General features: G+C 41.4%; 2 protein-coding genes across 2 annotated transcripts; both read left to right on the top strand.

Moving 5' to 3' along the window:
• Positions 1 to 6,355, top strand: LOC120435147 (butyrophilin-like protein 1). The gene is made up of 6 exons (XM_039604148.1): positions 1 to 31; positions 4,174 to 4,524; positions 5,066 to 5,398; positions 5,481 to 5,576; positions 6,274 to 6,304; positions 6,349 to 6,355. The coding sequence occupies exons 1-6, from the start codon at positions 1 to 3 to the stop codon at positions 6,353 to 6,355; spliced, it is 849 nt and encodes a 282-aa protein (XP_039460082.1).
• Positions 6,154 to 22,836, top strand: LOC120435144. The gene is made up of 4 exons (XM_039604144.1): positions 6,154 to 6,591; positions 14,453 to 14,665; positions 19,480 to 19,827; positions 21,997 to 22,836. Exons 1-4 carry the CDS (start codon positions 6,456 to 6,458, stop codon positions 22,065 to 22,067), a joined length of 768 nt encoding a protein of 255 aa, XP_039460078.1. The 5' UTR covers positions 6,154 to 6,455; the 3' UTR covers positions 22,068 to 22,836.

Raw genomic sequence — 22,836 nt, 5'->3', positions numbered from 1 at the left:
ATGCTGCTGATGCTGATGCTCCTCTTACTGGGTAAGAAAGATGCTCTGATGCTCTGCATGCACACACACACACACACACACACACACACACACACACACACACTGCTGTCTGCCCTCCTCCATCAGCTCCTTCATTTGTCCTCGACTCCACATTTACATCATTAGTTCATGTTTGCATCAGCAGAGGAGGAAACAGTGAATATCAGCAGAGACAGCTAGCTCAAGTTGTAGCCTCACTGCTGCACCGCTGGCCACATCTGTATTAGTGATGATGTCATGAGCTGCTAACTTGTAAAGCTGATGTTTGCAGACTGTGGTCCAAATCCTCCTGCGCTCTGAGTTTTATGGTAGTGCTGTCAGCTGATTATTGCTCATCACGACACAAAAACACTTCTCTGTAATCAAAGTATTTTTATATGGAAGCACTGTGACGTGTCACAGTTTGATTTGTTACACTGTGCATTATCAGACAGAGCTCAGGTGTGAGAGGGAGGCAAACACACTTCCTGTGCTTTTCACAAATGGAAGAACATTAGTGCATCAGAACATGTTCTGTTATTTTTCTTTGTGACAATAAAGAAGAATTTTGCTCATCATTCAGTTTTTCCTTCAGTCATGACTCACTTTTATTTTAAAGGATCATTAAATCGACCATGTGACCTGAAATACTTTGATTCTGACTCAGTGTAGAATTCTGATATCAGCGTGAAATCAAAGGTTCATTTAAATCAGTCCCTGATATTTAATGTTCTCAGTGGATTCCTCCTGTTGGTCACCCACACAGCACATGTGCACAGTTTCATCACAAAACTGACACATGCTCATCTTCCATCCCTATTACATCATATAAAAATCTATCAAATACCCCTGATAGTAAAATCACTGTTTATTATATTCAATTCAATTCAATTCAATTTTATTTATATAGCGCCAAATCACAACAAAAGTCGCCTCAAGGCGCTTTATATTGTACAGTAGATAGCACAATAATAAATACAGAGAAAACCCAACAATCATATGACCCCCTATGAGCAAGCACTTTGGCGACAGTGGGAAGGAAAAACTCCTTTAACAGGAAGAAACCTCCGGCAGAACCAGGCTCAGGGAGGGCGGGGCCATCTGCTGCGACCGGTTGGGGTGAAAGAAGAAAAACAGGATAAAGACATGCTGTGGAAGAGAGACAGAGATTAATAACAGATATGATTCGATGCAGAGAGGTCTATTAACACATAGTGAGTGAGAAAGGTGACTGGAAGGAAAACTCAATGCATCATGGGAATCCCCGGCAGCCTACGTCTATAGCAGCATAACTAAGGGAGGATTCAGGGTCACCTGGTCCAGCCCTAACTATATGCTTTAGCAAAAAGGGAAAGTTTTAAGCCTAATCTTGAAAGTAGAGATAGTGTCTGTCTCCCGAATCCAAACTGGAAGCTGGTTCCACAGAAGAGGGGCCTGAGAACTGAAGGCTCTGCCTCCCATTCTACTTTTAAATACTCTAGGAACAGCAAGTAAGCCTGCAGAGCGAGAGCGAAGTGCTCTAATGGGGTGATATGGTACTACAAGGTCATTAAGATAAGATGGGGCCTGATTATTTAAGACTTTGTATGTGAGGAGCAGGATTTTGAATTCAATTCTGGATTTAACAGGAAGCCAATGAAGGAAGCCAAAACAGGAGAAATATGTCTCTCTTTCTAGTCCCTGTCAGGACTCTTGCTGCAGCATTTTGGATTAGCTGAAGGCTTCTCAGCGAGTTTTTAGGACTTCCTGATAATAGTGAATTACAGTAGTCCAGCCTGGAAGTAATAAATGCATGAACTAGTTTTTCAGCATCACTCTGAGACAGGATATTTCTAATTTTAGAGATGTTGCGCAAATGGAAGAAAGCAGTCTTACATATTTGTTTAATATGTGCATTGAAGGACATGTCCTGGTCAAAAATGACTCAAGGTTCCTCACAGTGTTACTGGAGGCCGAGGTAATGCCATCCAGAGTAAGAATCTGCTTAGATACCATATTTCTAAGATTTTCAGGGCCGAGTACAATAACCTCAGTTTTATCTGAATTAAGAAGCAGAAAGTTGGCGGCCATCCAGGTCTTTATGTCTTTAAGACATTCCTGCAGTTTAACTAATTGGTGTGTGTTACCTGGCTTCATGGATAGATAGAGCTGCGTGTCATCTGCATAGCAGTGAAAATTTATGCTATGTCTTCTAATGATGCTGCCTAGGGAAGCATGTATAATGTAAATAGAATTGGTCCTAGCACTGAACTCTGTGGAACACCATAATTGACCTTAGTGTGTGAAGAGGACTCTCCATTTACATGTACAAATTGTAGTCTATTAGATAGATATGATACAAACCACTGCAGTGCAGTACCTGTAATACCTACAGCATGTTCTAATCGCTCTAATAGGATATTATGGTCAACAGTATCAAACGCAGCACTGAGGTCTAGCAGGACAAGCACAGAGATGAGTCCACTGTCAGAGGCCATAAGAAGATCATTTGTAACCTTCACTAAAGCTGTTTCTGTGCTGTGATGAGCTCTGAAACCTGACTGAAACTCTTCAAATAAGCCATTCCTCTGCAGATGATCTGTTAGCTGTTTGACAACTACTCTTTCAAGGATTTTTGATATGAAAGGAAGGTTGGAGATTGGCCTATAATTAGCTAAGACAGCTGGGTCTAGAGATGGCTTTTTAAGTAAAGGTTTAACTACAGCCACCTTGAAGGCCTGTGGTACATAGCCGATTATTAGAGATAGGTTGATCATATTTAAGATTGAAGCATTAATTAATGGCAGGACTTCTTTGAGCAGTTTTGTAGGAATGGGGTCTAAAAGACACGTTGATGGTTTGGAGGAATTAATTATTGAAGTTAACTCAGAAAGATCAAATGGAGAAAAAGAGTCTAACTTAACATCAATGGTACTAAAAGTAGCTGTAGATAATATTACATCTGTGGGATGATTATTGGTAATTTTTCTCTAATGATAAAAATTTTATTTGTGAAGAAGTTCATGAAGTCATTACTAGTTAACGTTAAAGGGATTGTTGGCTCAGTAGAGCTCTGACTTTTTGTCAGCCTGGCTACAGTGCTGAAGAGAAACCTGGGGTTGTTCTTATTTTCTTCAATCAGTGACGAATAGTAAGATGTTCTGGCTTTGCGGAGGGCTTTCTTATAAAGCAGCAAACTATTTCTCCAGGCTAAATGATGATCCTCTAAATTTGTGACACGCCATTTCCTCTCCAGCTTACGAGTTATCTGCTTTAGGCTACGTATGATTATATGAAATCAGTTTTGTTCGCCTTGGTCGTGTACAGTAACCCTGGTTTTCTGATGGGACCTGATTTACTGTCTCAGGCAGTCAAATAAAGTCTCTGTGGGCTGAAAATGACTGAAATATTTTAGAGAACAGCTGAATGTTAACAAAACAAATACAAACATCAGCTTTGTTCACTTACTGAGTGCCAACTCATTATCAGCACATTTGCAGTAAATTGTAGTGAGAGATATCAAACATTTTCAATCCCAACTAAGCAGAGTTGCACTTTTACACGCCTCTCTGCAGCTTCTCTCCTCCTGTTAACCCCCCCAAACCCCATCTCCATAGAGACTGTGTCAGCTCCCAAACAGGGAGGCCTGTGTGTGTGTGTGTGTGTGTGTGGGGGGGGGGTGCTTCGATAAACTTCATCATTGATGAGGTTTCTTCCTCCTCAGTGAGCACAGCACAGTCTATGGTAACTTATTTCCCCTGGCATCCTCCCCAGTGGATTTGTTGTTTTTATTCACTGAGTTGATATGTTCGGTGAAGGCCTCCACTTCTTGAGTTCTGATTTTGACCCAGGTGTCATCTATATACTTGAACCAGTGGTTAGGTGTTGTCCCTCTGAAGGAGCCGAGAGACCTAAAGAAGTCCACTTTGTTTGTTTCAAGTTCTCAATACTAGTATGACTTGAATGACTGAGAACCTACATGGACACACCTGCAGACCACTCTTTAGGTTGTCCGAGAATCCAGGTTTTAGACTGAGTTTAAAGACACACAGACTCAGTCTTAACATTTCTTGTCTCACGATAAATTTAGCTTTGTTGCTGGCTGTAAAACTGGTCCATTTTATTCCTGCAGATAAAATTGCTGGTGTTTGTTTTTCTTTTATTGTGTGTCATCAGTTTCCCAGTGTGCCTTGGCTTTGGTAGTGGAGGTGAATGAGGGGGAAGGGTCTGTCCGATTGCCCTGTCAGTACTCAAGTTTTATACCAGAGGACAATCCCACAGTGCTGTGGACTCGTAATGATCTGGATCCAAAATCTGTCCACATACGACGAGAAGGAGGAGATGATCTTAGAGGACAAAACCAGCTTTACAGCGGACGCACATCAATGAGGTCTGATGCTCTGGACTCTTCAGACTTCAGCCTCACTCTGAGAAAACCTCAACTGACTGACAATGGCAACTACACCTGCTCCATCAGTGATGGGAGAGAGGAACTGAGACTGAGAGCTGTCCAGCTGCAAGTCAAAGGTCAGCAACAAGCCCCTCTGTAACTGCAAAATGATCATTATGTGACATATAAAGGTCAGAGGCCAAACTGACTGGAAGAATAATAACCTCCAGGAAACAAAAAGGCAAACATGAGCAACACAAGCAAAAGAAAATGGGATATCACTGCTACACCTTGTGTGGTATTTACTAAATGTTGAGTCTTAGATTCACACATTTTGCATACTGTATACTGTGTAAACATGAAGCTCACTAAACATTTTGGGGGCTCACATGAAACAACAGCAGAATAATTTAAATGGTGAGTAGAAAGCTGCTGATCCCCATAGTTCTTTATACCTGGCTACATCATCATGGCAAACTACTGTACTGTATGTTTATAATTAACCCCCCAGTTTAGTTAAAAAGAGCCAACAAAAGAGCCAACAAATATTGTTATACTTTATACTCTGCTCGTAGGACAAAATCAAAAGTAAGAAACAGATATGCAAGTTATCACTATGATTTCCATCATTTTACTGCTGCTCCTACAGTATTATTATACGTTTTATTGTCCTCTCAGACCAGCAGGTGGAGGTGGAGGTGGAGGACGGGTCAGAGTCTGTCATCCTGCCCTGCAAAACAAAACCTGACCTGCCTGAGGACACCAAAGTGGAGTGGACTCGCTCTGACCGAGAACTCATGATGGTCCATGTGTTTTCAAACAGAAGTGACCACGTTAAGAACCAGGATGACCGTTACTATGGTCGCACAAAGATGAACAAAGACCTGCTGAGAACTGGAGACCTCAGTCTGACCCTGAATTACCCCACAGAGAGAGACAGTGGAGGATACATCTGCACCATCTACAGGGACAAAGACATCCTGAGACAGAAAGTAGTGCTGCAGGTCAAAGGTCAGAGATGTAGACACAGGTCAGAGGTAGATTTATGTCAGAGATCAGCATTCATGTCGTTATAGTTTATATTTCTTCACAGAACCATTTTCAGCCTGGGCCACAGTTCTCCTGGTTCTCTTGGGCCTCCTCATTTCTGGAGGTCTCATATATTATTTCCGGCACTATTTCATGTCAGGTGAGTGTCTCCTACTATACTACCCATAATGCCGATGGTTAGCAGGTGTCCTCTGGTGGCTCCTTGACTGTGGCTCACACAAACTTGTTCCAGAAGCTGAAAGAGTTGAGTTACAAACAGCTGATACAGAGAGCTGAAGAGAAACTTCCAGGTTTGTTCCAGAAGTCAGAAAACCTCCTTCAGACTCAGTCACTGATCAGTGAAACAGCTCCACAACATGACTTTACCAAACAGTGTGTGTGCTTCACTGCATTGATCTGACACAGAGGCTCCATGTGGACAAGTTGTTCTTCTTCTGTGGTGGTAAACAGCAGGCTGACATGGAAACATGTGCTGACAGTAAATGTTGCAGCAGCTTCAGTAAATGTTCCTCCTTGAGTTGTGCTCAGTCATGTGGTGGAAAGCTTCAGATGTTCAGAGCAGACACATGAGATCTTCATGGTTTCTGTGCTGATGTGTGTGAGACATGGCCGACTGTGGAGGCTCAGTCTGTCTGTTCTTCTGCTCTTCATCCAACATGTCTGCAGCACTTTACAGGACGCTGCAGACTAGTTATCAAAGAACGAGTCAGGAACACATCAGGAACAAACTGAGACACAAGCTGACTGAGACTAGAAGACAAGGAGGGGACAGGGAGGTCATGTGACCATCACAGCTGCTGCTGATGTCATCATATTGTGCTTTGATGTCCTCTCAGGTTACAAGGTGGAGGTGGATTCAGGGGTGGAGTCTGTCCTGCTGCCCTTCAAAACCATAGTTTGTCTGCCTAAAGATGCTAAAGTGGAGTGGAAGGACAAAGACGACAGGAAAGTCCACGTGTATGAGAACGGCTCTGACCAGAATGAAGAACAGGACCAGGTTTACAGAGACCGAACGAAGATGAAGAGAAACTTACTGAAACCTGGAGACATCAGTCTGACCCTGAAATACCCCATAGACAGCAACACCTACACCTGCACCGTTTACTACTGGCAACACATCCTTATAGAGAAAAAAGTACTACTCACTCTCAGAGGTCAGTGGTGTAGATACAGGTCAAAAGTCAGAGGTCAGATTCATGATGGTGGTTCAGTCTCAGTGGACTCCATCCAATAATGTTACAGTGTTAGCATGTCTGATGTTTGTGGCTGTTTTGGTTTTTATTTGATTTCCATCTGTCACATGTAACTCTTCCCCAAAGCATATGCCGCACAGGATGGTCAATTTTGGCAGCAGCCCTTTTATTTGCCACACACAAAAATACACTGTGGTTTTTGCTCATTCAGCCTAGGACACAGACACTCCCCTGGTGGCTCACTGCTGCCTTCTTTCTCTCTACTCCTCACTGACAACATAAAAAACAACCCCATGTTAATCACCTACCCAGGCACACCCCCGACACACCACCCAAATGTAAATGATGAACTGTAGGAGCAAAGTTCATGTGTGAGACTTCATCTGAAAGGTAACATCTTCTAGTTTCTGAACATGTCTTTGTTTAGCATGTGGCTAAAACACAGGCTAAGCTAAGTCAGTTCAAATCTCAGTAAAAACCTTCTTTGGTCCTCATCTATAATCAGTCATATCTGAGTCACAATAACTAGAAGATGATTTCTAGCAGAACTGTGAAAATCTCCACATCCTTTCTCCATGTTATCATCCAAACCTGTGTGAAGTTTCAGAGCTCTGCAGCTAATAGAGACTTTCAGTTTGCTGCTCTCTTCCTCTGACAGCTCCATTCTTAGGGAGCGTTAGTTCTCTGTTTCACTTTATTCCACTTATTCAGTCTGATGTTCTCTGATCTGTTTCTCTTGTTTAGTGTCTTAAATGCTGCCAGTGCCTCTCTTTGCTTTAACCAACCTTTCTGTTAATTTCTGAGCTTTTTAAGGACTTTAACTGATGCATCAACCTTTGAAACTGGAAAGAAATCAGTCAGATTCATGGCTGCATCAAAGTGTCACGTGTACAGGGTGGGCCATTTATATGGATACACGGTAACAACATGGGAGTGGCTGGTGATATTAAAGAATAAAGTTACGCTGAAACCAAGCACACCATTGTTTTTCTTGTCACATTACCAATAAGTTTGATGTGTCACATGGCCCTCTTCCTATTGAAAAAACAAAAGTTGTATCCAAGATGGCCGACTTCTAAATGGCCACCATGGTCACCACCCATCTTGAGGAGTTTGCCTCCTCACATTTACTAATGTGCCACAAACAGGACTTTAATATCACCAACCATTCCCATGTTACTGGCCCACCCTGTAGTTCTCCCACATCAGCTGGATTATATCTATAGCAACTAGGGCTGCTCGATTATGGCAAAAATGATAATCACGATTATTTTCACTGAAATTGAGATCTCGATTATTTGACGATATTTATTTAACAATAACAATGTATTGAATAATGGCTTTAAAGATTGTCAAAAAATAATATAAAATAGTCACAACAATTAAGAGGACCCGAGGGAAGCTCTGAAAGCTAAGCAGAAGTTATTTGTAGAGGAGAGGATAATGGCTGCTGAAGAAAGAATGCCACTGGTTGAAAAGAGAGATAAAACGACTTCAGTGGTGTGGAAACATTACGGGTTCGCGGAGTCAGACGTGGATCAAATATTGTGCAGTATTTTGAAGTTCACTAAACATAGATGTTTACATTTTTCATTTATTTTTTATATTGCAAACATTTGCACTGTAATCAGTATTTGCACACTCGTGTTCGAAACACAGAGAAGTGCGCTCGATTTGCCACACGGAGCAGCGCGAGAGTAAAGCACGAGGGAGGTGCTAATAATCGGCTCAGTCATTTTTAAAGATCGTTGAAAGCCCAGATCTAAAAGAAAAGAAAAGACTACTCATTGGAGTTGGAGTATTTTTACTTTTATTTTGTGTCTTTGTAACATGTATCCTGCCATGTCTAAAACTCATGATTAACCGCATAATATTTTCCACTGTTGCTGTATACATAGCCGTGAAAAATGATGATGATGACTCCGACCTGTGATTAATGACGATGTGACAGAAAATGTATAACAAGATGTTACATACTGATATCTCACTTAAAAGTTATACTGACAACAGGAGGGAATGTCAATGGAAAATTGTACTTAGTAGTCAGTATAATCTTTTAATGATATAAGTTTCCATATATGCTTAGAGGTGTACAATCGATTGTGTAGTGATAGGATGTGTGATCTTTAGTAGGCTTTGTGTGCATTCCAGGGTGTTCTGGTATTCAAACCCACATCCTGGGAGCATGGGAGAGGTCATACCTTGTTTTATTGTTTTATGATAGGATAAACGTATCTATGTCTGTTTTAGGCGAAGTGCATTTTGTTTAGATGAACTGCTGGACTTCCAGACCAGCAGGTTTAGGGAAGTCATTTATGGACACACACACACACACACACACACCTAAACATTAAACATCCACATTCCAATGTAAAGAACAAACACCCACTGATGTATAAATAAAGACCATGGCAGTCTCAGAGTGCGTGTCACAGAGCCCTGCTCTGTGCCGCCCTTGTATACAAGTAAAACTGTGTTTCTCCTCTCTGATTCTCAACTGAAGAAGTGTTTTAGAATAATTCTCCTGACACAGCCCTACATAATTAATTAGCTTAGTGAGGGGTACACAGCAAATTCAGGTATAAGGACCAGTTTAATCTACAGCATAGACCTGTATGCATAATTACAACCACACACACATAACAGTTATAAAACTACAACAGCCTATCCCACCTTTCCATGACCTTGATGATCTCATCGAGGTCATAGAAAGGTGGTTTGGAGGATTACAAAGGAACAGCTTTCATTGATAATGAATGTTCAAACTACAGTGTTCAGAGATGGACGGCACCTCAACCTGCTGTGACCCAGATGTTTTTATGGAGGTCATATAAACAAGCTTTCTTTATTATACATGTTTGACGTTTAAAGAAGAACTTTAAGGGTCAGATTCACTGCAGCACAAAGACTTCTTTACACATGGAGACCTTTGAGGTTTATTACAGAGGCTCAGAGTCAGCGACAGCTGTGAACAGGAGTAAACACATCTCAGGAGTGAGATCACATCTCCTGAGATATATAGTTAACCTCACATGTGTTGATGTCAGTGAAAGAGTCACTTAAAAACATCCAGCTGTGAATGTTTCACACCACCTTAGGGGTTCTTAGAGTGCTTCTTCTCTCTGAAGCTTTAGAGCTGCTCTGAGGAGTTTGCAGCTTTGAGCAGAGGAGACAAACCAGAGACAGTCTCAGCTCGGAGACCACGACTCTCTCTGCAGTGAATCATACATACAGGGAGTGCAGAATTATTAGGCAAATGAGTATTTTGTCCACATCATCCTCTTCATGCATGTTGTCTCACTCCAAGCTGTATAGGCTCGAAAGCCTACTACCAATTAAGCATATTAGGTGATGTGCATCTCTGTAATGAGAAGGGGTGTGGTCTAATGACATCAACACCCTATATCAGGTGTGCATAATTATTAGGCAACTTCCTTTCCTTTGGCAAAATGGGTCAAAAGAAGGACTTGACAGGCTCAGAAAAGTCAAAAATAGTGAGATATCTTGCAGGGGGATGCAGCAGTCTTAAAATTGCAAAAGCTTCTGAATCGTGATCATCGAACAATCAAGCGTTTCATTCAAAATAGTCAACAGGGTCGCAAGAAGCGTGTGGAAAAACCAAGGCGCAAAATAACTGCCCATGAACTGAGAAAAGTCAAGCGTGCAGCTGCCAAGATGCCACTTGCCACCAGTTTGGCCATATTTCAGAGCTGCAACATCACTGGAGTGCCCAAAAGCACAAGGTGTGCAATACTCAGAGACATGGCCAAGGTAAGAAAGGCTGAAAGACGACCACCACTGAACAAGACACACAAGCTGAAACGTCAAGACTGGGCCAAGAAATATCTCAAGACTGATTTTTCTAAGGTTTTATGGACTGATGAAATGAGAGTGAGTCTTGATGGGCCAGATGGATGGGCCCGTGGCTGGATTGGTAAAGGGCAGAGAGCTCCAGTCCGACTCAGACGCCAGCAAGGTGGAGGTGGAGTACTGGTTTGGGCTGGTATCATCAAAGATGAGCTTGTGGGGCCTTTTCGGGTTGAGGATGGAGTCAAGCTCAACTCCCAGTCCTACTGCCAGTTTCTGGAAGACACCTTCTTCAAGCAGTGGTACAGGAAGAAGTCTGCATCCTTCAAGAAAAACATGATTTTCATGCAGGACAATGCTCCATCACACGCGTCCAAGTACTCCACAGCGTGGCTGGCAAGAAAGGGTATAAAAGAAGAAAAACTAATGACATGGCCTCCTTGTTCACCTGATCTGAACCCCATTGAGAACCTGTGGTCCATCATCAAATGTGAGATTTACAAGGAGGGAAAACAGTACACCTCTCTGAACAGTGTCTGGGAGGCTGTGGTTGCTGCTGCACGCAATGTTGATGGTGAACAGATCAAAACACTGACAGAATCCATGGATGGCAGGCTTTTGAGTGTCCTTGCAAAGAAAGGTGGCTATATTGGTCGCTGATTTGTTTTTGTTTTGTTTTTGAATGTCAGAAATGTATATTTGTGACTGTGGAGATGTTATATTGGTTTCACTGGTAAAAATAAATAATTGAAATGGGTATACATTTGTTAAGTTGCCTAATAATTATGCACAGTAATAGTCACCTGCACACACAGATATCCCCCTAAAATAGCTAAAACTAAAAACAAACTAAAAATACTTCCAAAAACATTCAGCTTTGATATTAATGAGTTTTTTGGGTTCATTGAGAACATGGTTGTTGTTCAATAATAAAATTATTCCTCAAAAATACAACTTGCCTAATAATTCTGCACTCCCTGTATTTGCTTTGCCTTGTTTGGTATCATTCTTTTTAGCACAACCTCGCGTGCCTGAATTTACAGTTATGTTCTCATTTTGTCATACTGTATAACCAGAATTGATCTAAAATCAGACAAAAACATAAAATCACAGTAGAAAAGTTATATTTTTACTGTAACAACCATAAACATGTTTAATGAATCATATTTCATAACTTCAAATGCAAATATAAATTGTCAATTTTAAAATCCTATGCACAAGTTTTGCAAACAAAGTTATTTGCATCCATTTACCTTTTACCTTGATTTTTTAAAATAACCATTTCAAACTATTTATAGAACAATCAGCTGTTCTTCAATAAGATGCCACACAAATTATTTGTGCCACTCCAAAAACATATTTTGTGTCCACTATAAAGGAGAACATCACAGCCTGATACCTGCAGGTCTGACAGCAGCAAGTGTATCACTCCTGTTTCTACCTGGAGACAGCAGTCGCCTCATTGTTCTGACACACAACACAAAACTATCCACAACACACTCCAAACACGCTAAACGTCACCAATCTCACATCTCAAAACTCGCTCTCTCTCCCTCTCTCTCCCTCTCTCTCTCTTTCTCTCTCTCCCTCTCTCTCTCTCTTTCTCTCTCTCCCTCTCTCTCTCTTTCTCTCTCTCCCTCTCTCTCTCTCTCCGTCACTCCTAAAACTTCCCCTGTTTTGTTTTGTTTTTTTGCCCATAAGCAGAGAGTGCTTGCTAGCGCTAACGTGGCGAAACTATTGAGGAAAAAAACGCACAGATATCTTGTTTATAATGACTCTGGTTTTACGTGGCCTATCGACACAGTTTAAAAACTGGTATATATCACCTTGTTGCTTTGTCTTTAAGTGGTCATGTGATTGGCTTACCACGACTACTTTATTCTTCCTCAGTCAAACAGCAGCACTCATGCGATTGTTTTGCCCCCTGAGCTCCAGGTGTTGTGCAGACAGTGATCGTGATTACCGTCCGCGGGAGCGCGCAGCTGCTTAAAGCTGTAGCGTCCGGATTACTTACAGCTACTTCCTGCAGCTGATATAAGATGCAGTAAGCTGAACACAGCTTCAACCGTCTGTTTGTTGAAAAATAGTAACGGACCACGTTTCCTTGTTAGTAACTGTAACGGCGTTGTAACGATAGGAATAGTAATTAGTTACATTACTCGTTACTGAAAAAAGTAACGCCGTTAGTAACGCCGTTATTCCCATCACTGGTAGTTAGTGTGTAGTTAGTGTGTAGTTAGTGTGTAGTGTAGTCAATAGTTTTGTTGTGTGTGTCAGAACAATGAGGCGGCTGCTGAATGTTACAGGTGTTACAGGAGTGATACATCTCCTGTTGTCAGGCCTGCAGGTATCAGGCTGTTGTTCTCCTTTATCTCATAGTGGACAGAAATTATTTTTTGGAGTGGCACAAATAATTTGTGTGGCATCAGATTTGATGCAGAACAGCTGATTGTTCTGTAAATAGTTTGAAATGTTTATTTAAAAACGTCTTGGCTGCATTAAAAAAAAATAGCTGCAAAAAACTTTGTTGTTTGCTAAACTGAGTTACTTTTTTGACGAAGTAACTATATAATTAATTGCCAGCATTGGTCATTATATACTGTATTTTGCAGACAGAGAGTTACAGGACTCTCCCACAGACTCATACTCATAATACAAGTCAGAGCTTTATAAAAAAAAAAGGGGGAAAAAAAGAAAGAAAGAAAGTTGTGTTTTCGGAGTTCAAGTTATTTTTACTTCCAATAGTGTTAACATACTACACAGGTCAATGACTAGATTTTTTTTACATTTTCATTGTAAATGGGCTAAAGTAGTTAATTAAAAGTAGTCTAACATAAATGTAAATGCTGTAATGTGATTATTTTAATAAACCATGTAACTTGGATGGATTCGATGCCGGCGTGACCACAGTGCACACGTCTGATGTCGCACACAGTGGTCCAAGGGACGCTCAGGGAGTTTGTGTGTTCGCTCAGACATATGAAAAATTAGAGGGAACATTGCTGAGCAGTGATAAAATTTTCTCATAATCATCTTTCTGGTTTAGCAAAACTCTGCACCTACTCTGCATTGTAAGTCTCTGTTGGATCCACTCCTATTTAGATTTTAGTACGTTGATGGTAAACTTTGCTCGTCTCACCCATTCATTGAGCAGCTGGTGCCTTTTGGAGGATTTTAGTTGCCTGGAGGCCCTTAATTGAAGAGGTCATTTGCAGACTTTTAGGAGTAATCCTGTTTTGTCTGCATCTGAGGCTGAATCTCAAGTGGTTAATGTAATCAGCCATCTCACCTGCTGTTTGCTCATACTGACGTAAAAGTGGGTTAAAACGTCTTGATGCATGCTCAATCATCCATGTAAGTAAATCCCAAAAGGTCAATTCTGTTAATCTGGATGGAATCGATCAGTGGGAAAAATGTTTCGTCACTCATCCAAGTGACTTATTCAGTCTCAACTGACTGCAGGTTTCCCCAAACCTTATAAACAGTACATTTGGACAGTAACTGAAACCAGCCCAATGAATAAACAATGGGCTGGGGGTCAGTTCCTTGATAATTAATTATTAATTAATAATTAATTAATTTCAAATTATTATTATTATTAAATTCTCATGACCATTGAACAACAACCGCAGATCACAGTCCACTGATCAAAGACCACTGATCAATGGCCATGAGTACCATTCACAGAGAGTAGGGTAATGACTTCAAGAATGTGCTTTGATCACTGGTTTTTGATCATGACAATTTGTAGTTTTAGTGTGTGCAGCCAAACCGCGTGACAGAGTGCCAAAGATAACATCTAAGAAAAGGGGAGACAATTGGGTTTCCTCATAGATTCACAACTTTTGATCATATTTTCTATCAGGCTGAGCTTCAGGCCTTCTCTCAGTGAAACTGGAAACGGGGATTGAGACAGTGTGAGGGTTTGTGGAGTGGCATAGTGATGTAATAAATACTGTAGTGGAAGAAGTTCTTTCACACTCTTCATCCATGATCTGCTTTGTTGTCCTCTCAGTTCCCCAGGTGGAGGTGGATTCAAGGGTGGAGTCTGTCGAGCTGCCCTTCAAAACCACACTTGACCTGCCTGAAGAATCTAAAGTGGAGTGGAAGGACAATGCCTGGGATACAGTTCACGTGTATAAGAACGGCTCTGACCAGCCTGAAGAACAGCACCAGGCTTATACAAACCGAACGAAGATGAATGACCTCCTGCAAACTGGAGACCTCAGTCTGACCCTGAAGTACCCCACAGATGGAGACAACTACACCTACACCTGCACCGTCTACGGCAAGGAGGGAAACATCCTGCTGAAGAAACAAGTGGAGTTGAAAGTCAGAGGTCAGTGCTGTAGATACAGGTCAAAGGTCAGAGGTCGTGTAGGAGTTTATTCTCTAAAAGCTTTTAGTTTGAATCCATTTTCAGTTGATTCAAATAATATAGATTGTTTGATGTTTTGGTCTAAATGCCAGAAATGTCAGGCGGAGCAACTGTGTGTTTAAATGAACAGACAAAGAAAAAAATAATGAGTTGAAATGATTCCATCTTCAAAATAAAAGCCTCTGGCATGATTTGAGTTTGGATCAAATCAATAGTTTTGTTAGTTTAGTCCAAATCAATGTAAATGTATAAATATCAATAGTTTTAAAGCTGCTGAGATCATTCAAACACTTTGATCCAGTCATTTGGATGTTGTCAAATGTCAGCGTGGAGCAGCCATAAATATGAGGCTTTTATTGTGAAGTGAAAGTGATGAGTGTGATGATCCAGAGGAGCCCATGGGGTCTTTGTGGCTGGATGAAAAGGTTTGTAGCTCTCCTTGTAAAGAGAATGTCAAGAGATGTATTCTAAAGCACTTCTTCAGTTAAGAATCAGAGAGGAGAAACACAGTTTTACTTGTATACAAGGGCGGCACAGAGCAGGGCTCTGTGACACGCACTCTGAGACTGCCATGGTCTTTATTTATACATCAGTGGGTGTTTGTTCTTTACATTGGAATGTGGATGTTTAGGTGTGTGTGTGTGTGTGTGTGTGTGTGTGTGTGTGTGTGTGTGTGTGTGTGTGTCCCCATAAATGACTTCCCTAAACCTGCTGGTCTGGAAGTCCAACAGTTCATCTAAACAAAATGCACTTAGCCTAAAACAGACATAGATACTGTTGGGATTTAGAGATTCTTTTATTGCTACCATATAATCTGTCTTATGATAAATGCATTAATAACATGTTCTACAGTATTATTTTATCAGTAATATTTCTTACAGGGTTCATATTGCATTGAATATGTTTGTCATTACATTGACCTTTCTATTTACAGGTGTAGTTATGATCAGTTTATACACATTGCATAACTGTGCTTGTTTAGAGTTGATGTTCCGTCCAAAAGGGTTTTAAGCTTCACTGGTGAGAGTGTCCAGGTGATACATGTTGAGGGAAGATGAGAACATAGCAGGTTAATTGCATGCATGCTTACAATACACATATTAATCTAGTAGCAGGCCTGAGCGAAGGCCCAAGTGTCTTCTGCTTCTTATTTGAGACCTGCGCCAATTCTGTCTACTTAGAGATTGAGGACGAGGGTCAATTATTAGCCCTTTGTCAAGAGTTTATTTTTAATAAGACATTCTTCAGGTTGAATAAAGACACTCAGACAGTTAGAATATAATAACAGCAACGTGCACGGGTGAGGACTCTGGCGAGACCCCGTGCATGGGTGAGGACTCTGGCGAGACCCACACCCTGAGTGCAGGCAACAGTTCTTTATTTATAGGTTACATCGCGTATGCAAGCACATCACATTTCCTCTTTTACAAGTTCCTCTAAACCAATGGTTGTGTGTGTGGGTGTGTGTGAGTCACATGTGTATCTGGCTGCTTCTTCTAGGAAACGTGGTGCACTTTTGAACTCTTGTGGTTTGGGTGCTGCATCTGTTTCCTGTTTAACTTACTTGTGTTGCATGGTTAAATGTCAACTTGCAAAACGGTGGAAAAGTTCAGCAAACCTTGTGAAACATATGAACACTTCATGATATGCTTGTTAATGAAAAACAACGACTAAAAACACATAAAACATAAAATCTTACAACACCCTTAGAGACCCTGAAGCTTGAAGTTTATTACCTTAAAAGGCAAGTGTTATCAAAAAGAGAAGTTATATGTCTGTTTATAGTTATTAGAGATGTACAAGATGTACCCTTGTCTGTAAACAATGACTGTACACAATGTATTTTTGACCTGTATTGACGTGTACGTGGGGGTGTGATCCTCTATGCTATAAAACCAGAACCCAGTGTATTTTTGTCAGAGCAAACAGGCCATATGCTGATGATTGTTCTCCGTTGTCAATAAACTCATCGTTTGATTGCACTTGTCTGGAGCCTCCGTCGTTTGTTGTCTGGTCTGCAGTTGATCGATCTCACTTCATTTGGTGGAGGATACGGGCAACTAAAGATCAGCAGAAAGAAGTACAGGTGTTTGTTGTCGGCGGAGGTCGAGCCCAGATTAGGTAATCGAACGGCAGAGGTCATGGTGACGGCTTGACTACTGGGCCCACATAATAAAAAGGTAAGGCACAAACCTCTTAAACAGAAATTGTGCTGTAGTGGATTATAAATTCTAAAACAGGTAGTCGAGTGGTCATCCGTTTATCTCTGTTTTGAGTTTTGTTTGCAACGAAAAGTGAAACTTAAGAGTAGTGTTGCATTCACGGTTAGCTCGGAAAAAGCCGTACCGAGCTAAAAGTAACTAGAGACGTTGTTTAAAGAAATGAAAATCTTTGTTTGCAACGAAAGTGAAACTTAAGAAAAAGCAGTACTGAGCGAAAAGTAACTAGAGACGTTGTTTTAAGGAAATAAGAGAGATTAAAAGAGATAATAAGTGTCTAAAGTCAAGGAGTTGAAGAACTCCCTCCCTGGGAAAGACGTTTCCTAGGATTATACTAGGGGGAGGGCCCCGCTGAGACTTGTGGCCTCAGATATAGCCCTGGTGATCGCAGAGGATCATTGTTAGGGAGACACTTAATTGTGAGAAAAAGAGTAAAATACCGGACGGAAGGGTCCGAGGAGTTGTGATAAAAGAGAAACTCAAGCCAGCCGTAAGCTTGAGGTTTTGCAGCAAACAGAGCCAAGCAGTGAAACTGAAACTAAATTTCTGAGTTGTTGAGTACTGTGAGTTATGAGAGACGATTAAAAGTATTACCTGTGCATTTGTGGACCACCGTGGGCCGAGAAAAGCTGTGTTTTTGTTGATATATCTGGAGAATTTGCAGACCTGTTGACGTTTCTTAAAGACGAGCAGTGGTCTGTATATCCGGGTTGTGGGGACTCACTCATACAGCTGGAAACCGTGACGTAAGAAACTGTCTGAAATGATTTAAGTGCCAGCCGGCTGCAGGCTGTGTGTGAGAGGGGCTGTAAAAGTCTCTTTTTCCGTTCTTTTTTGCTGGGGAAAAGTGCGCAGTCAAAATTTGGGTGCGGTCACTTCCCCTTTTAATTTTAACAAAGAATAGACACATTGATTAAATGAGGGGTGGATAAAGGGCATGCTCATTGTGCCGGTGTTTCATTATAGGTGCTTGGAAATAGACAGTGAGAGGCCCACGGGGATCCCATTAAGGCTGCTGAAGCATTTTCCTGTTTTGTGAGCGTGCCTTTGGTGATTTTGAAATACAGTATCACTGGACAGGGTGATTCTAATATAAGAGTTATTTTAATCCAACCAGAAACAGAGTAAGAAATAAAGCTGTGAGCCTCCTCCTGAGTGGAGAGAATTTGCAGAATTTTTGAGTATCTCTTGTTAAAGAAAAGGGAAAAGAGATTCTGTGTACGGCAGACCGTGAAGTTTCTAGATTAGATCAGAGAGAACTAATGTGGCGAAGGTTGGATCTGATATGAGGCGAACAGAGGACCGGTCTAAAAAGATTAAAAGGTACGCACAAACCTGTTCAATAAGCAAATTTGTGCAAATTGGCTGAATTCTAAATTATCTGTTCGCTGAGTAGACGATCTTAACTACTAAATTGGCGCAGTAGGGGTAAAACTGAATTCTCGAGAATAAAGTAAAACATCGAAGTAATGAATGAGTAACTTTGAAGTAATGAGAAGCTTTGAAGCAAGGATAATGAAACTTTGAGAAACAGACAGTACTGAGTTAAAAGGTTATATGGTATTTCATGGTAAAAGAGAAAAAGAGACCAATGCATCTTTAAGAATAGAAGAATATAAGAGTTATTGGTCAGTTTATGGTTTAATAAGTGTCAAACTCACGGGATTGGAGAATCCTGTACCTCTTTGAGATTTCAAAGAGGAGCTCCGGCGTGGGCATACTGCAGGTGGCGCTGCCGAGAGTTGTGGGCTCGATGAATAGCAAATGATCAAGAGGATCATTTTGGGAGACGCTCATTGACGCAAAATTGAGAAACATAAAATCCGAAACAAGTCTTTATATCAGGGGTAGGCAATGTCAGGCCTCGAGTGCCGGTGTCCTGCAGGTTTTAGATCTCACCCTGGGTCAACACACCTGAATCAAATGATTAGTTCGTTACCAGCCCCCTGGAGAACTTCAAGACATGTTGAGCAGGTAATTTAGCAATTTGAATCAGCTGTGTTTGATCAAGGACACATCTAAAACCTGCAGGACACTGGCACTCGAGGCCTGGAGTTGCCTACCCCTGCTTTATATTAAGGGCCATCAGTCAAACAATACTGTTTGGTCTGGGTGTAAACAGAGCGCGTTGTGTGTGACGTCTTCTTTTGCGCATGCGGGACGCTTTGAGGGTTCACACTAGAGCGCGTTTGCAGTCACATTTTATTTGTAGTGTGAATAAGCAGACAAAAAAATCGGATTTGATCAAAAAATCGGAACTAAACGTTAAGACCTGCAGTGTGAACGTAGCCTTATTTGCAGCTCCACTCTTGTTTTTGCTCTAATAATTATTTCTCTCCATGAGCTGTTTCTCTGCCTGAAGGAGGCGCCACTCCATCGCTTCATTTAGTGCAGAACAAGAGTCACATGATGCTGCTCTGTGAGCCCCAATCACACTTTGTACAGCTCATGTTGTGTTTGTTGTCCTCTCAGTCTTTCAGGTGGAGGTGGAGGAGGGGGCGGAGTCTGTCAAGCTTCCCTTCAAAACCACAGAAAACCTGCCTGGAGATGCTAAAGTGGAGTGGAAGGATAGTCGCATGAGGATTCATGTGTATGAAGGGTTCCCTGACAAGCCTGACCAACAGGACCAGGTTTACGACCGAACGAAGATGAATAAAAACCCACTGAAAACTGGGGACCTCAGTCTGACTCTGAACAACCCCATACAGACAGACAGTGGAGAATACAGCTGTGGAGTCTCGATTGGTGACAACAACTTAATAAGATACAAAACAGTGCAGCTCAGAGTCAACGGTTAGTTTCTGTGTGCGTATGTGTCTGATTGTGTTTAGGGCTGGGTATCGTCACTAATTTCTAGAATCGATTCAATCCACGATTCAATTCAATTCGATTTGATTTGATTTGAATCGGGGAAATTTTGCCTCAGACAGTCAGAAATATTATAATTCAGATCATGCATCAGTACATTTAATAATAATAATAATAATACATTTTATTTATAGGCGCCTTTCACAAGGTCACCTTATAGTAGCATGTAAACATTTCTAATTTTTATATCTATAAAAAGAAAGCTGACACTTGCAAGACTTTATCAAAGGTGTAAGCATCACAGCAGATGGCTTTGTGTCAAAGTAACTGAGGATAAAACACAGAAAAACATTAAGGTGATTTTCCTGGTCTGGGGTTGTATAAAAAATACTCAGCAGTACATCAAAAATAAAAGAAAACCATTAATCAACATTGAACATTACCTGATGGTGCTGAAGTGAAGCAGAGCAAAGTTACAGAGGTTTTATTAGAGACACAGCTAAGCGTTCTGCAATTTTGAATAATTTTAAAAAGTTTAAATTTGTTCAGTATTGAACAGCAGAAATTAGGTTTTCTTTTTGGAAGTAGGTAAAAGGAAAAAAAAAAACAGTGGCCAACAGCGCTGTAAACAACGGTAGACTTGTGCGTAACAAGAAAGCAAATAATGCAGAAAACAGATTTTTAGACGGGAAACTGTTCTTGAAGTACAGAGAGAGAGAGAGAGAGCTGTGCATGAAGTCGGATTTTATCGTGGTGGAAACAAAACAGCAAAACTAAGAGTGAATTCAAGACGATGTTTATGTGAAGCGTAGTTTGGATCTTCTTTTGCTGCTGCCCACATAGCAAAAAATTGGTATGGTCCGGATCTGGCCCACACAATGTGCTTACACATGGCCCACATAGCGCAAAGAATGACGGTTTTCCAAAGGTGGCCCACACATGGGACAGCACAAGGCCAGTTGCAGGCACACTGGTGATCCTTTGCTGGTCCATGTGTGGATTACCTCTAGCAAACCTGGTCTGGGCCACCAAAGGGCCGTCATCCTTTGCGGTATGTGGGCCATGTGTAAGTTGTGTGCAACCACGGGCCAGTTGCAGACACACTGCTGGCCCTGTGCTGGCCCAGAACAGTTTCAGCTATCGCCCCAGATCTCAGCCTAATGTGTACCTTAATTAAGCCATGTAATAACAATAGTGCATAATAGTGCAAAAGTAACATGACAAAACTCTGTTCAGACAGTGAATTGCCTGGTTCTTATATAGCATTTTTCAACTCTCCCAGATTACTCAAAGTGCTCTATACAACATGCCACATTCACCCAACCACCCACTTTCTCTTAACTGAGTGCTTCCTAACTACATTCATACACATTCACACTCATGACATCCAGACTGGAGAAGCCAGGGATCAAACCACTAACCTTCCGATCAATATGTGACCTGCTCTACACCTGAGCTACAGCCACCCACTGGCACAGATGAGTAAACGCTCACTAGGTTTTGGATAATGTGTACACTCACAAACCTGTCAAACCTGCATTTGAAACGTTGGCTACCAGAGCAGTATAGTGTTGCAACATGGCATTTGTGTCTTCTAACTAAAATAGGAAGATTACATAGACGGTGCCATCTATGCCAGGCATGGCCCATATCTGGTTGACATACGTCTTATCATGCCAGAGGTCAGCCAGCAGTGCCCGCTTGATACCAGATCTGGGCCAGGCCTGCTTTGCTATGTGGGTGGTTCAGTCAATATTGTTTGGAGAGAGATAAAACCTGCAGCGTAAACACAAAGCACGGACCTGCCGAAACATCAGAATCAGCAAGCTGTCGGCTTTCAGCCCCGACCGTGTCGGTGAAGCGACAGATCACTGATTCTGATCTGTCGGCGGGTCCGCGCTTTGTGTTTACGTCTTTGTGCAGAATCCATATACCTGCTCTCATTTACTGTTTTAGCTGTTTGGTGGTTGTTGAAATTTTGTGAGGTTTAACCTGAGATTCTGGCGTTTCGGGCAAAATAAATTTATATTAAAAAATCAATTGAGGATTTTAATGAATCGATATCCAAGCCAGAATCGATTTTAATCGATAAATCGATAATCAAAACCCGCCCCTAATTGTGTTGTGTCTGATTGTCTTGTGTCTCCTCTGCAGGTCCAGGATTAAACAGGACATTAAAGAGGACATCAGGAACAGAAGCAGCTCCATTGATCCGACTCCTCTGATGGCTGATCAATCAGTTTGATCTGTGTGTTCTTTGATTATTGATCAGTGATGTATGTAAATATCACGATCACATGAACATGTTAATGCTTTTTGTTCTCACTTAATTTGTCTTTTTCTATTGGGAATTTGGGTTTGATCTAAAATATTATAATAATAATTATTCTATGAATTTAACCTCCGTCACTCTGACCTTTGAACTTTTTCTGCATTTTGTGGTTTTCCTGTGTCGGCGTTGTAATACAGAAACACAGATTCTACGGTTAAGTCAAGTTTCCTGGTGTTGGTGTTCAGATGTGGTGTAGTGTAGTCCATGCGCAGGTCACATGACTCTGTCCAACAGCCCAGAGAAGAAAGATGAGTAAAGCAGACGCCTTGTTTAAAGCTAAAAATTATAGCCCAGAAAGGGATAACGATGGTGTGACAGAGACGAGGAATATGGAAAATCAGAAGCAGGAGCAGAAAGCACGACAGCTGATCAGTCAAAGTCCAGGACAGGTGTTCTGACATGATGCAGACTGATGAGGAAACAGGATGGGTGGTGGGAGCTTATAGAAACAAGCAGCATAGCTCAAATCTGACAGGTTTCCATGTGCTGTTTTTAGACTGATTATTATCTGTTAACACACAAAACAAAAACAGTTGGCTGACCTTTAACCTGATCGAGTGTTCTAGCAGTTACATAGTTACATGGAGAAACCTTTTGAATACAAGTACGCTCATCCCCACACGTTTACACAGACACAAACTATACTTTTCTTGGCTGCTACC

Source organism: Oreochromis aureus, linkage group 3 (assembly GCF_013358895.1).
Source record: "Oreochromis aureus strain Israel breed Guangdong linkage group 3, ZZ_aureus, whole genome shotgun sequence".
In the NCBI taxonomy this organism is placed as follows: domain Eukaryota; kingdom Metazoa; phylum Chordata; class Actinopteri; order Cichliformes; family Cichlidae; genus Oreochromis; species Oreochromis aureus.
Note: the sequence above shows the minus strand (reverse complement) of the source record. Positions and strands in the feature narration are given on the sequence as shown.

What these genes read in the sequence shown, in the direction of transcription:
- LOC120435144 (XM_039604144.1), top strand. Translation starts at nt 6,456, where the DNA reads ATGAAGAGAAACTTACTGAAACCTGGAGACATCAGTCTGACCCTGAAA. An exon ending in CCTGCAAACTGGAGACCTCA is followed by an intron (nt 14,666 to 19,479) that starts GTCTGACCCTGA and finishes CACTTTGTACAG; the next exon opens with CTCATGTTGTGTTTGTTGTC. An exon ending in AGTGCAGCTCAGAGTCAACG is followed by an intron (nt 19,828 to 21,996) that starts GTTAGTTTCTGT and finishes TCTCCTCTGCAG; the next exon opens with GTCCAGGATTAAACAGGACA.
- LOC120435147 (XM_039604148.1), top strand. Translation starts at nt 1, where the DNA reads ATGCTGCTGATGCTGATGCTCCTCTTACTGG. An exon ending in GCTGATGCTCCTCTTACTGG is followed by an intron (nt 32 to 4,173) that starts GTAAGAAAGATG and finishes GTGTGTCATCAG; the next exon opens with TTTCCCAGTGTGCCTTGGCT. An exon ending in TGTCCAGCTGCAAGTCAAAG is followed by an intron (nt 4,525 to 5,065) that starts GTCAGCAACAAG and finishes TTGTCCTCTCAG; the next exon opens with ACCAGCAGGTGGAGGTGGAG.